This window comes from Myotis brandtii, unplaced genomic scaffold (genome assembly GCF_000412655.1).
Source record: "Myotis brandtii unplaced genomic scaffold, ASM41265v1 scaffold652, whole genome shotgun sequence".
Lineage (NCBI taxonomy): Eukaryota > Metazoa > Chordata > Mammalia > Chiroptera > Vespertilionidae > Myotis > Myotis brandtii.
This window is the reverse complement of record NW_005370529.1, coordinates 706,417-719,506: the sequence shown is the minus strand read 5'-3', so window position 1 is coordinate 719,506 and position 13,090 is coordinate 706,417. Positions and strand designations below refer to the sequence as shown.

Sequence of the window (13,090 nt, the reverse complement as noted above, 5' to 3'; positions counted from 1 at the left end):
TTCCAAGGCAAGCTCACTATGGGGGTGGTAATTCTCATGGGGGTATTATACTAAACTGCACCTATTAGTGGCTTTAGCACCAATAAGAAAGTAGAGCAATTTCTTTTGTAGTGTTTCCAGAAGAGCTGACGCGAGTGTTTCATAAATTTCCGTCTCTGGCAACACACCATAAGTTTGACTCAAAATTCCCTCTTTCAGCTTTCATGAGTTTTTTTTTTATTATTTTATTTAAGAAACACAGGGGAGATGCAATTCAGATCACATGTCTTGCACAAGATACCACTTTACACTCTATACACATCCACTAACATTCCAAACATGTTTGAATCTAGAACCAACATGGGCCTTATCTTGACACCACTGACTGAATTTTAACTTGACAAGTGAATATTATCCTGTGAAGCCATCTTAGCTTGAACCTACAGGACAGTCCTATCTTAGCTTGTCTTTGGAAAAGAAAGTTAGCATCTATAAAGTTAGTCATTATCAAACATGGAATAAGGAAGTTTCTAACATAGTTTTTTTTGTTTTTGTTTTTGTTGTTTTTTTTTTTTTTGTTGTTTTTTTTTTTTTTGTTGTTTTTTTTTTTTTTGTTGTTTTTTTTTTTTTTGCAAAAGATGGGAAGGAATGCTTTTTGAATAGCATAGGGGTGCAATACTATAAGTCCAAATTAAAAACAAAATCTGGGGAAGAATACAATACTGTTTCTGAAAAGACTTTACAGATACTTCATTAAACTACTTATTTCTGCAAAGGAGGTTGTATAACAATGTGGTAGTTAGTGGAAATTCATTGTTTCCCCTAATGTCTTCACAGTGTTAAAAGTAGGACAATCACATGCCAATATTGGATACTTTTCTAAATCTGCTTTGTGCAAGTGGAGGATTTGGTGGGTGAGGAAGAGAAAGGAACGAGTTACAAGTTTGGACATCCCTCATTTATCCGAGGGCCCAGTTCTTCCTCATGCCTATTTCCTCTGCCTTTAAATCAAGTCACTGAATTTCCTCCCCCATGAACCTATCCTGGCCTACGCCACTATTATCTCTTTAATTGCCTATGTTTTCTTCCTGGGTGGAATGGAAGTAATGAAGGAGATTGTGGAAGGAGAGGATATTAAAATGGGTAAACACATGTCTTTGCCCAATATTTCTGTTCAAATCTAAAATGCAAATGTGTATCCTTGCATGAAATGAAATTTGTAAAAATTTATGGCAAATATTTTAAAATTTGAAATACCGATATCTCGATTTTTGTTTTTTATTTCTTGTTTAATTCCAGGGGTTGTTTGTTTCTTAAATGGGACATTAACTTCTGCTTCTGCTCTATCATTTCCCCAGTAGAATTGGGAATTCTCATTCTTGGACAAATGTCATACTTGATATATTGTCTCACATTTAGCTTCAGGGTTACTATTTGCATTCAGAGCAGTGACCAAAGAACAAGGTTTTCTTGTCCTGATTCTAGGATGAATATTTGATAAATAAACTTGATCCTAATTGACATAGAGAGTCAGTCTGGATTTTGTCCCCAGGTTAGATTAAATTTGTAAAAATGTAATTACTGAATCCCTATGTGGGTAGGGCATCTTACCCGTCTGAGTAAAAGACTAAAGAATGAGAACAGGAAACCCTCCACTTCACCTGCCCAAGGATCCTTTGGGTTATCTTCTCCCTCCCTGCATCATGCCACTTACCATCCCTGGAGCACACAGACAAAGTTTTGAATCTCAAATTCTGAACACTGTCCATACTTTCGAAATATGCAGGGGTTCTAGCTTCTAGTGAGATAAAAGCCCGTACCATCTTTTGTTGCTGTTTCTACAAAATCTTGACATACGTAATGAATACAGATCAGTGTTTTCATCAACATTCTCTTTGCAAGTCAATATATCATGCTCTTTTATCTGGTCCTGTATAGTTCTCCTTGAATTTTTATTCATTTTCTACCCTCTACACAGCATGACCTTTCTCCCTCACTGCCCCTCCCCCGCCCCAGGGCTAAATTCTGATCCTCAAACTATGTGAAATATGATCTTCGTCATGAATAGTTTGAAGCCATTTCACTGTCTTTGAGACCTTTTGGTGTGTCTTACTACATCGTGCTTTATACTGGAGTCATTTGCAAACAACTTATGTACACTCTAGGAATGTGAATTCTCAGAGCCACTGACGGCAATTTAGTAATCTCTGATTTCCTTATGGTGCCTAGCACGGTGACTGTGCTTAATTAGCTCTGTAAGGCTGGATTGTAAGAAAATGCTTATTTTTTTATGGGGGAAATAATCTAAATAGTTTGTGTGTTGGATTTCAAAATCACTCTATGTGGTTTCCAGCCAAACTTATATTACTTTATCATTTTGGAGTTAGGGATTGGGAAAAATAATGAAAAGTGAGGTCTTTGTTTAAAGGATGACCATATACTTTTGAAAGTGTAAGTGGTGCTATTAATAATTATATTTGAATAGAACATAATTACATAAGGACAAACCAAGGTTAACCGTTCCCAACTTACCCATGGCAGGGCCCACAATTATTAAAGAGAGTTATGGGTAGAGAACACACATGTCACATGAGACTTTAGCAACAATCCATTTCTACCCTTCCAAAGGTCCAACAGAAGTGATGGATGTTCTTGCAAAACAGGCAGCCGATGTGCAATGCAGGGAAATGGTTTATACTTCTAGGCAGTCTTAAGCAAAGCCATTTATCCTCCCCAAGTGCGCCAGGGTACAGATCCCATTACACCACTCCTCTGTTCAAAATCCTTCCATGGCTTATCATTGTCGCTAGATAAAATGTGTAATGGCCCTCCATGAGCCATTCTATCTTACATTTCTAACTTCATTTCCTAATTTTTTCATAATTTCAATTTTGTCTGAACCATTTGAGATTTCTGAGTGCACCAGCATTCACTCCACCTTTGTTCCTCTGCTGATGCTTGTTTATTCACCTGAAATCCTTGTACCCTCCTATATTTCTAGGACTTAGAAAGCTCTACCTGTCCTCCCAAGTAAAGCTGCATCCTGCATATATATGTTGACTTTTTTGATCCTTTTCCTCTGAGGTATTCTCTTTCTCTTACCTTTAAATTATTTTGTTCACACTTCTCATATGACACTGAAGATATGTCCTCTGTTATGTATGAACATATATATTACCTCTAAACTGTTAACTTCTTGGTGTAGGATCTGTTTCTTACTCATTTTTATAGCCATGTGCCATCTCATATGTAACTAAACATTTATTTAAAAAGGGTAAGTTGCTCTTTCTTCTAAGTTTCTCCTCCATAATACTGTTTATAAATATTACAACTTAATTAAAAGATATAAATGAAAATTATAAAAAGGTTTACAAAACTAGCACATGAATAAACCAATGCTTACTATTTTCTTGTGCCTCCAAAATGTGTTCTTAAGAGAAGGTAAGGAATTTAATTTATACCTTAACTTTTGGGTCAACTGTTTTATCCTGATATACCAATCCATTCTTTTCCAGAACCAAAATTTACTACCTTACCAGATATCCTTTACTGGCAACTCAGTCCACTAAATTGGCATTGGACAATAGCGATATATCAGCCTTCTGAATTTTTTCTCATCATACATTTGAAAGAAAATTATGAGTCCCTTATGCTTGATACATTTTTATCTTCAAAATAGTAAGACTTTTATGGAAATCGCCAAGTTATTTTTCACTGAGATGTCTTTATGGCATCTGTGTTTGTTCTTCTTTATTTATTGACATAAAACAATTAGAAGTTAAAAATGTATGCAACAAGGGAAAAAGTTTAACTTTATAATATTATGAAGGAAGGGCTTTTTACTTAACCCCCTCTATCCCATCAGCTCAGTTCCCACCCAAAGGGATCATACCAGCTCAAAGAAAGCTTGAGTATATTTGCAGTAATATATTTCTCAACAGTTTGACCCATACACTTCCTTGATAAACATAAATACCATCACCTTAGATGTGTATGCTTTTAATAGCAAAATATAGGATCTAAATTTTGAATAATCTCATTGCCTAAGAAAATTTTTAGCAACCTTGCATTCGGAAAATGTATGTGATATGATGGAAAAATCAACCAATATATTGTTGGTTGCTCTAGTTAACCCAGGCATTCATTCATGCTTCCTACTGTACTCTCCACACCCTTGTTGAGGATCACTGCTCTTCTAAAAAACAAAACAAAACAAACATGCTTTTTCCTTATCTAGGTAAAGGATAAGTGATTTATTACTACCACTCATTTTTCCAGTAGTAGTGAAGGAAGGTATGAGCTATGATCTGTGATCTAAGATCTCTTTCTCCCAGTCCCCTCTGGGCTTGAGGGCAACCAATTGTAAAACAAGAAGTGCAATCTAAGACCGCAGCATGGAGTGAGGAACAGCCCAACTGACACCTGAATTAAATCTGCAGCCTCTGTTTTTTACCAACTGTGCTTGTACCTCAGGTGTTAAACATCTCGGGAGCACAACATGGAAAAACTTAAGATAATACATTTATTAACTATTTAGAGAAAAACCACCCGCAGATGTAAAATATGATTCAGCCCTTGGAAACAGTATTGGGACAGGAGAGACTATCTCCCTTGACCATGAAAGCCCAGAGGACAATTATGGCAAAAACCTGGAATCTGAGAGCTTATTCTCCTGCCTCAACATTTTCTTTTTGCTCTCAACTAGATTTGCACATCAGTTCTTTATGAAAACATTTTTGGAGCGTCTCCTTTCACAACAGTCATTTTTAGATCTCTCTTTCCTTATTATTATAGATAAAAGGTTAGGTAAATGGGCCATATTTCTATGCCTATAGCTCAAATACAGAAAGAAAAATGATTAACCTTTAACTTGTAAAGAGAGGTATTTCAATACATGGGCTTTGAAGTCCAGTTTAGTTATAGAATACAATTACCCATTTACCCAAGTACCACTCCCTCATCACCTAGGACCCAAGATGGGGATTTTTAAAAATAAAAATTCCCTTCTAATGAGGAGTTTGAGAGTCTCTCTCTCTCTCTCTCTCTCTCTCTCTCTCTCTCTCTTGCACCCCTCAGTTTTTGGCAAGCAAGTTGAGCTAAAACTTAATCTATTAAGCATTTCCTTTCTTCTGAGCTTCTCTCCAAGTCTGATACCAGTCCCAGAGGCTGTGTCATTCCAAGCCTGGCACAATGGCATGGTGATTGCTTGAGGCCTCTCCATTGTAACCCAAGGGTGGAACCTTAAGCCCTGCCTGTTACATCCTGCCCATGTTCTCTTCCCATCCAGACCCTTCCCTGTTCATTAACAGCTTCCCAAAATCCAGCTCTGCTTGGGGAGAAGGAACTGCAAATTTGTGGAAAATGGTGTACAGAAGAATAATGTTCTTATATTATTTTTGAGTTATCAACACATAGACGTTACTTGCAAATAACATTTAAAAATATTTGAAGTCTGAGAATGGGTTATAGTTTTAAAACAATTTTGACTCTCATGGTTAGTCACATTCCTTTTTATTATTTTTTTCTCTGACATTCTGTTTTTATTTCAGCAAGATAACAACATCATTTGTCTTTCCTATCACAGGTGGCTCCATTACTCAAGGCTTATTATTTTCTTAAGTATACCAACCTGCTTCCATACATCCATCACATGTCCATGTCCTCTACAATTAGTGCATGCCTTTTCCTTCTTAATTTGCCCAATTTTTAGTAATTCTTCTGTGATAATAGTAGATGGTGGTTGTTTTCCGTATTGACAATTACTAATAAACATTACTTTAAGGTGAGTCCCAAAGCGTTATAACTTTGTATTAAGTTTCAGGATTCTCAGGGCCATGTGCTCCCAGGCATTTCATATACTAAAATATAAAACTGCATTTTTACAGAGGACTAAACATAACCCTACACAGAAAAGAATGGAATGGAAATTGAGCCACAAAGATAATGCATAGTACACAGACTGAAGAAGAGTATGCCTAAATAATGAGTAGTACAGAGATTGGCAGAAGGATATGACATTCATAGTGGCAATGTACAAAAAGGTGCAGGAAAAGAGAGAAATTCAGCCATATTTTCCATAGATGTCTTCTATGTACACTAGTAGCATTCCAACAAAAAGCAAATGACAGCTACCTTTTGAGCAGCTGACCACACATTTATCTCAAGTTTTTAAAAAACTCAAACCCATGTAAAGGTATTTTCTTCCATCATAAGGATGCAATACTCTCACATACAACATGACTCTTTACCTCCATAAAAGGCAGTAATTCCTTCAGATAGCAACTAATCACAGCATTTACACAGTTTTATCCTTTCAGGAGAAATAATAATTTCTTTCCACAGCAACTTTATACTTTTTTAATAGATATCTTTAAGCCAAATTTGCTTCTACCCCATTATACTCAGACACACATAGTCAAATTCCAGCCTGCTTATACACACTGGTCATGAAATAGCTCGTGAACAAACACAAAGTCAGATATGATATGACCGACAGATTTGTTTTTTAATGGTTAAAGCTGGACCGCAACGGATCAAATAGAAACAAGATAATCTTAAAAGGTACCTCTATTTTTTTAAAATTGTTTGGTAACATTTCCAGCTAACTTCCAATATTAAAGTAAAACAAGAAACTCAAATTTCTCCACTGAAGACAAGCAAGCCCGCTGAATGTTTTAAAGGAAAATAGGCACTTCCTTTTCCTTCATTAGATAACTTGATATTTCCCCTGTTATATTTACACAGTTCAGGTGTCTAGACAATAGCAGGGTCAATATGACAGCACTGGCTCTGCTTTGCTGTCCTTTGCTAGATTCTCCCCTTTCCCGTTGCCGTCTGCACCAGAATACTATGCATTTTGTTTTCAATTTTAAGGAGCTCAATTTGAGTACCCCAGTCTACTTTTCCAAGCATTCGCCTGCAAGCATTTTCATCCGAAACACTGAACTCGCTCTCTCCACACCGCACTCCCCCCTACCAATGTGATTAGTGTCAACACAGCTGCTCTATTCTGAGGAATGTAAACTAATATTGTTGTTAGACCTCCCTCAACCTTAGGAAACTTCCTCAAAGCCTTACAGCCTCTTCAGGAGTTTTTTTCTTATACCTTCGCCCAGTGATTTAAATCCCTGAGACAAACGTTGAGGAGAGATCAGAGAGGCAGATCATTAATTCCTTAAATAAAATCCTATACGCTATAATACACATTTATTTGTCTGCACATGTACATATTTAATAACGCATCACTCCAAAATAATTTTGTCATTACACAGTGAAAGTCTAAGTCCATCACCAGACAATAGAGTAATGATTGAAGTCTCCTCAGGGTTTAGGTGGGTCTCTGGATTGATAACATTCAAAACAAAGATGGCTTTAAAAATCTCACCTGTTTACTTTGAAAAAATAAAAAAAAGCTTCATTTGCTTTTAGGATGAAGTCTGGAGATAGAACTGAGAACTTAACTGAGTTGAGACACAATCAACTAATACGTCTTATTGGTAAGTGAACACCCAACAGAGGAGTCATTTCAATATATCTAGCAGAATGTGACCTGTTCCCGTAGTCTGTTCCTATAAAAAGTGATTTTACAAACTCCTGAATATTAGGTTTTTCAAATATAACACCACCCAGAAATTATTCTTTCCCCCTTTCTCCTACTTTTTCATATTCTACTTAAAAAATAAAAATCTTACAGTCACCACAGAAAACATTAACCAAGAAAAGGAGATTCCTATATACAATTTGTAAAAACATTCTATTCGGTAAATGAGAACCACAAATACATAAGCTTTTATTTAAAAAATAAAAATAAAAAAGCATCTCTAGATGAAGAACTGAAATCTAAAATCCTTACCTCACTAAATTGAGTCTGGGCATTGTTTTCCAGGTACAACATGTTAGCTGTAAGATTGATCAATGCCGCTGTCCTCTCTTCTGGCTCCAGGATTTTGCCAACCCCCCCACCCCCTCTAGGACCCTTACAATAGGAATCTACTAAGAAGATAACAGAACTCAAGTCCCTCTCTCTCCTTCTCTCTCTGTACATAATTTTAGGTTCTCTAATATATACTCAACTATAGGCATGAGGAGGCGGGACTCTTCTCTTTACCTGTCCAATCCATCAACTTCCACCTGGACTCCTCCACTCCAATGGAGTGAGGCCTCTCCCATCTCATTAAGTAGTTAGAATTCCTTATCACCAATCTTTAAAGAAAAAGAAAGAAAGAGGAAAAAAACACACACACACAACAGGAGAGACAGACAGGTAAAACTTTCCCCTGTCTCTTTCACCAGAAAGCGCACCCTCTCCTTAAAACAAAACCAAATCTCCCCAAACAAACCACAAAGCGTCCCACCACCAGGGCTTACAGAAGCATTTCAGAAAGTTATTTTACACTTTGCAACTGAAAAGTCAAACTTCAGGGAAAGCTTTTGGAAGGGGTTTTTGTTTTGTTTTGTTTTGTTTCCTGTTTCTTTTTCGTTGTTGTTGTTGCTTTAGACATAGATGTGGAGTTTCAAAAATGATTACACAAAGTTAGCAATGAGTGAAACATTCTCAAAGCCATAGTCATATTTCCTCAGCACAAAGATTAAAATCCACTGCCTGATAGCTAAAAATTTGCAAACTCTTTCTCCCCAGAGAAATGCCAGTGGTTTCATACAAAACTATGCCAACACAAGCCACTTGATTTTTCAGAGCATGGTCCCGTTAACTTGTAAAAACAAACAAACATCCATATTATATGCAGGAAATAGAAATCCTGGGAAATGTGCCCATTTTTTTTAAAGTCCTTAAAAAAACCACAAACCTGCTTCTTTCTATCATTCTTTCTGGAGACATGAATCAATACAATAGCTTATGTATTTGAATATTTATTTTCTCTATTATATTTAGTTTTTATTAATGTTTAAAGAGAATACCTTTTTATAAACAGAAAATAAATTACTAATAGAAAGACTACTATAGTGTGAGAGACAAATTAGCTTTTGCCTTAAAAACATATTTCTATAAATACATAAGAACATTCATGTAGAATCTGGCTTTGGTTAACCATGATTTAATGGGGATGAAATGCACCCTGACGGTTATTGTGTGAATCACTAAAATACTCGCAGTACTGCTGAGTATTCTACGTAATTCAGTTAGATTTATATCTAATCATCATTCCCCACCCCAACTGGGGAAGCCAATTTCCTGTGTCCTGCTGAAAAGTTAAATCTGGCCAATGATCTTTAAGTGAATATTTAGATTTCTTCTAAAAATTGCAATATAAGAAGATTAGAAAAAATCATAATTGATTGTATATAAACTTTAGGAATAAAATTTGGCAATATATTCATGACCTTGGATTTGCCTTCTTTCTACTTTTCCTTTCAATACAAAGCATGCACATAAAGAATTATATGATCTTTGGGGTGATAGTTATTTTAAAGCCTCTGAATTCCTAGTAAGAATGTTCCTTTTTTTTTTCAAAAAGAATTCAGTAATATCATTTGATCTCAAGTATTCAAGAATAGGACAACATTCTGTAACACTACAAGTTTATATCGGAGATAATGTTTGTTTTCTCACTGAAGTATTGGGACGATGACCTCTTACTACCTGTAATTAACGAAATAAGCACTGACTACAAGGAAAAAAAAGAAAAGAAATGACTTACAAAATGCAGTATAATTATTTGTACCATGTATTTAACTTCTACAACTACTGACAGCTTCAGGGTCAATAGTAGAAAGCAGATGGTTGCTTCCTTAGACCTGTGCTGAATTCCAGTGGTTCAAAAACTTGGGTGACCTAGAGAGTCATCAAAGGTGCTTTTTAAAAACAGATTTCTGGATCTGGCCCCAAAATTCTCAGATCAGTCTTTTCAGGAATGTGGCCCTTATGTCTATATTTTATACACCCTCTAGGCAGTCCTAAAGGAGTCAGGCTTGGGAATCAGTGCTCTAGAGTAAACACCATTGGTTAGCACAATTGCCCAGAAAGTCATTATTGGATTCTTTTTTACACGAGTGGGACATTGTCACCATTTGAGCCCCTAAATCTAGGGTTCAGAGTCTCAATTGTTGGTGGTGTTTTATCAAAATGTAAACAAATTTCATCTTTCACAAAGTCAAAAGATTTCCATCAGGATTTTTAAAAAATATGTTCTTATTGATTTTTTTTAAGAGAGAGAGGGAGAGAGATAGAAAGATAAAAAACATTGATGAGAGAGGAACTCATTAATCTGCTGCCTCCTGCATGACCCCCCAACAAGGATCCAGCCCGCAACCCAGGCATGTGCTCTGAGTGGGAATCGAAGTGGCCACCTCTTGGTTCCTGGGTTGATGCTTAACCACTGAGCAAAACTGGTCAGGCTTCCATCAGGATTTGATGTACTGAAGAGTCAAATTTCATCTATCTACCATCTCAGTCTTTAGTGCTATCAAGTCTGACTATGGTCTCTACCTAATATATCTACCAAGATTCTGGACAAAATCTAAGACCTACATATCTTATGTAAAAGATATATCTCTCATGACTGCTTTGGGTAGTTGAGGGAATAGCCTGGGATTACAGGAGTAACTGGGAAACACAGGCTCTGTTCCCAGCTCCGCTTTTAGTTAGCTCCGTGCCCTGGGGCAGGTTACTTAACCAGTCTGGATTCAGGTTCCTTGTTTGTGAAATAAGGGGCAGAACTAAATGATTTCTAAAGAGCATTACAAAGATAGAGTCTCTATCCAGATTTCACAGAAATGATTTGAGAGGATTATTCATATTTTTCTTATCTTACTTGAATATTTGTATCTTGATTTGCTCATCTCTGAACTGTATAATTGAAGCAGTCAAGTTAGCTGAACAGACACTGAAATATTTAAATGACATAAAGGAACAGTTAAAATGTATTTGGGAGAAATTAGTGTGTTTTGCCTCACAACAAAAACATTAGCTAATAATGCATTTGAATTTAGCACAAACATTTCCATAAAAGAGCTCATTAAAGTCTATCTGATAACATTTAATTTCAGAATTAGTGTGAATACCTGATGTAAATACCATACATTTATTTAAGCAGGAGGTTATTTACTGCACTTTCCATAAAGCAATGCTTATCCTGGGATCTCAAAGATTTAGTAATGTGTGTTAATTTTCCTAACAACCTAGTTATGTAGTAAGTATTATTATCCCCATTTTTCAAGTAATTAAACTCAAAAACTTTAAGTGGGTTTCCCAAGCTCTCAGGAGTCAGAACAACTCTACCTAGAGCTCACAACTTTCTATTCTCAGCCATTTCCCTCAGATTTTTTAAAGCTTCATGCCTGCTGGATGAAGATGCCACTGTTATAAATCCATTGTGTTGGCAGAAGTCTTCCAAGATGTGGGGATAATATATGCTTTCCTGAAATAATACTGTTAACATTTTGTTGAATGTCCTTTTTAAAATTTATTTGTGGGAGAGTTTTTTGTACATTAAATATATTAACCCCTTATCATAAGTACTGCAGGTATTTTTTGTCAGGTTCAGTAATAAATAACCTTGTCCCTATAGAACTCTGGAAAGTAAAAACTGGAAGCATTTTGTGCTTCTGGGTCTATGTCTGCATTCAATGTTTGGGGGTAGATGTAGAGAGTAGGGAAATGCTCAGGTTTTATGAAGTCACAGAATGCAGTACATGTTTTAGTGGGTTCCCTCAGGTAGACCTTATTTCTATTATATTAAGAGAAAAAAAAAGTTAGCAGAAGGTTGGGTAAATTTGGCTAGGATTGGATGGTCATTTATTTAAGTAAGCAAAGGTTATTTTTATAGCAGCAGTTGAGACTCCAAGAAAGATTTAAAAATTATATATATATATATATTGATTTCAGAGAGGAAGGGAGAGGGAGAGAGAGATAGAAACATCAATGATGAGAGAGAATTGGCCGCCTTCTGTATGCCCCCTATTAGGAACCGAGCACGCAACCCAGGCATGTGCCCTTAACTGGAATTGAACCCAGGACCATTCAGTCTGCAGGCTGACACTCTATCCACTGAATCAAACAAGTTAGGGCCAAGAAAGAATTCGTACCTAGTTCTAAACATATCAATCCTTTTAAATTTACCTGAGTGAGAAAGAACTAGAGCTATCCAGCACTGCCTCCACTTTCTGCCTTCCCAGTTAGAGCCCCCTTACCATCACTTTATCTTTCCTAAATGGCTCTAATGGTGTCCCTGCTCAGGCTACCTCAATGCCTATGGAAGAAAACCAAGCATTTCCACACATACTCAAGACCCTTTAGAGTCAGTTCCCAAGCTATCCTCTCAGCCTCACGTATATTCCACTCTGCTTGCCACATTCTGGCCTCTGGTGACCACTTCTGCCCCTCTGCTCAATCTGGTCCCTTAGTTTAAAATGCTTTCACTCTTTTTGCCTGATAAATTGCAAACATTTTCTAAATGCCACCTTCATGAGGAGTTCTCCAATACTATAGTTGAAGTTCAATCTTCTCTTATATGAATTATTTACGAAATAATTAATACTATCTTACAATGCAAAAACTAGTATACTTCTCTGTCTTCCCCACTAGTCTATGATCTTTTGAGGTCAGAGTGCTTTTCTATTCAAGATATCTCATTTTGTGTCTAAAAGCTTGAAGAGTTCAATTGAGCAGTTTAATACTATAAGAAAGAACTAGAAAGTTGAGCAGTAGATTCCTTACTCAAAGTTTCTGTTATGACACAGAAGCCTTTTCTATAGGAATCAAAGCACAGTATCTAATTGAAGTAAGAGGAAAAAATGATGCTTTCAATCCAACACAGTACCTCAAACCCTCAATAATTATTTGTCAAAAAGGAAAATTGTCAGCATGATAAACCTGCATTAGTAAAAAAAAAAATTAACTTTTATAGAGCATGTGTGAAAGCTAAGAAATGTTGGGACTTTCCACCTGCTGCAGAACTAAATCAATTAGAATGTTTAATGTCAGCTACCACAAAGTTATAGGAAAGTGACCTAGAGTCACTTTCAAAGCTCTAATCTTTCCCAAGTTAAGTGATTTCTTTCCCCTCCTGCTTCAAATAGGTGAGAAAATTGGCATTTATGGAAACTATTGAAGGCCACAAAATTAATTCAACTATGGGTTAATTTTCTCTTT

At 36.3% G+C, this 13,090-nt stretch overlaps 1 protein-coding gene across 4 annotated transcripts in view; it reads right to left on the bottom strand.

Moving 5' to 3' along the window:
* Positions 1-8,026, bottom strand: part of TP63 (tumor protein p63) — a 94,521-nt gene extending 86,495 nt beyond the window's left edge. For 2 of the 4 annotated variants that reach the window (XM_005880759.2, XM_005880760.2), the window contains exon 1: positions 7,832-8,026. In XM_005880759.2, coding sequence (XP_005880821.2) covers positions 7,832-8,023 — 192 coding nt within the window. In that variant the 5' untranslated portion in view covers positions 8,024-8,026. The remainder of the gene's footprint in view (positions 1-7,831) is intronic. The other 2 variants (XM_014528797.1, XM_014528799.1) reach the window with 2 other exon arrangements.
* Between the last annotated feature and the right edge of the window lie 5,064 nt (positions 8,027-13,090).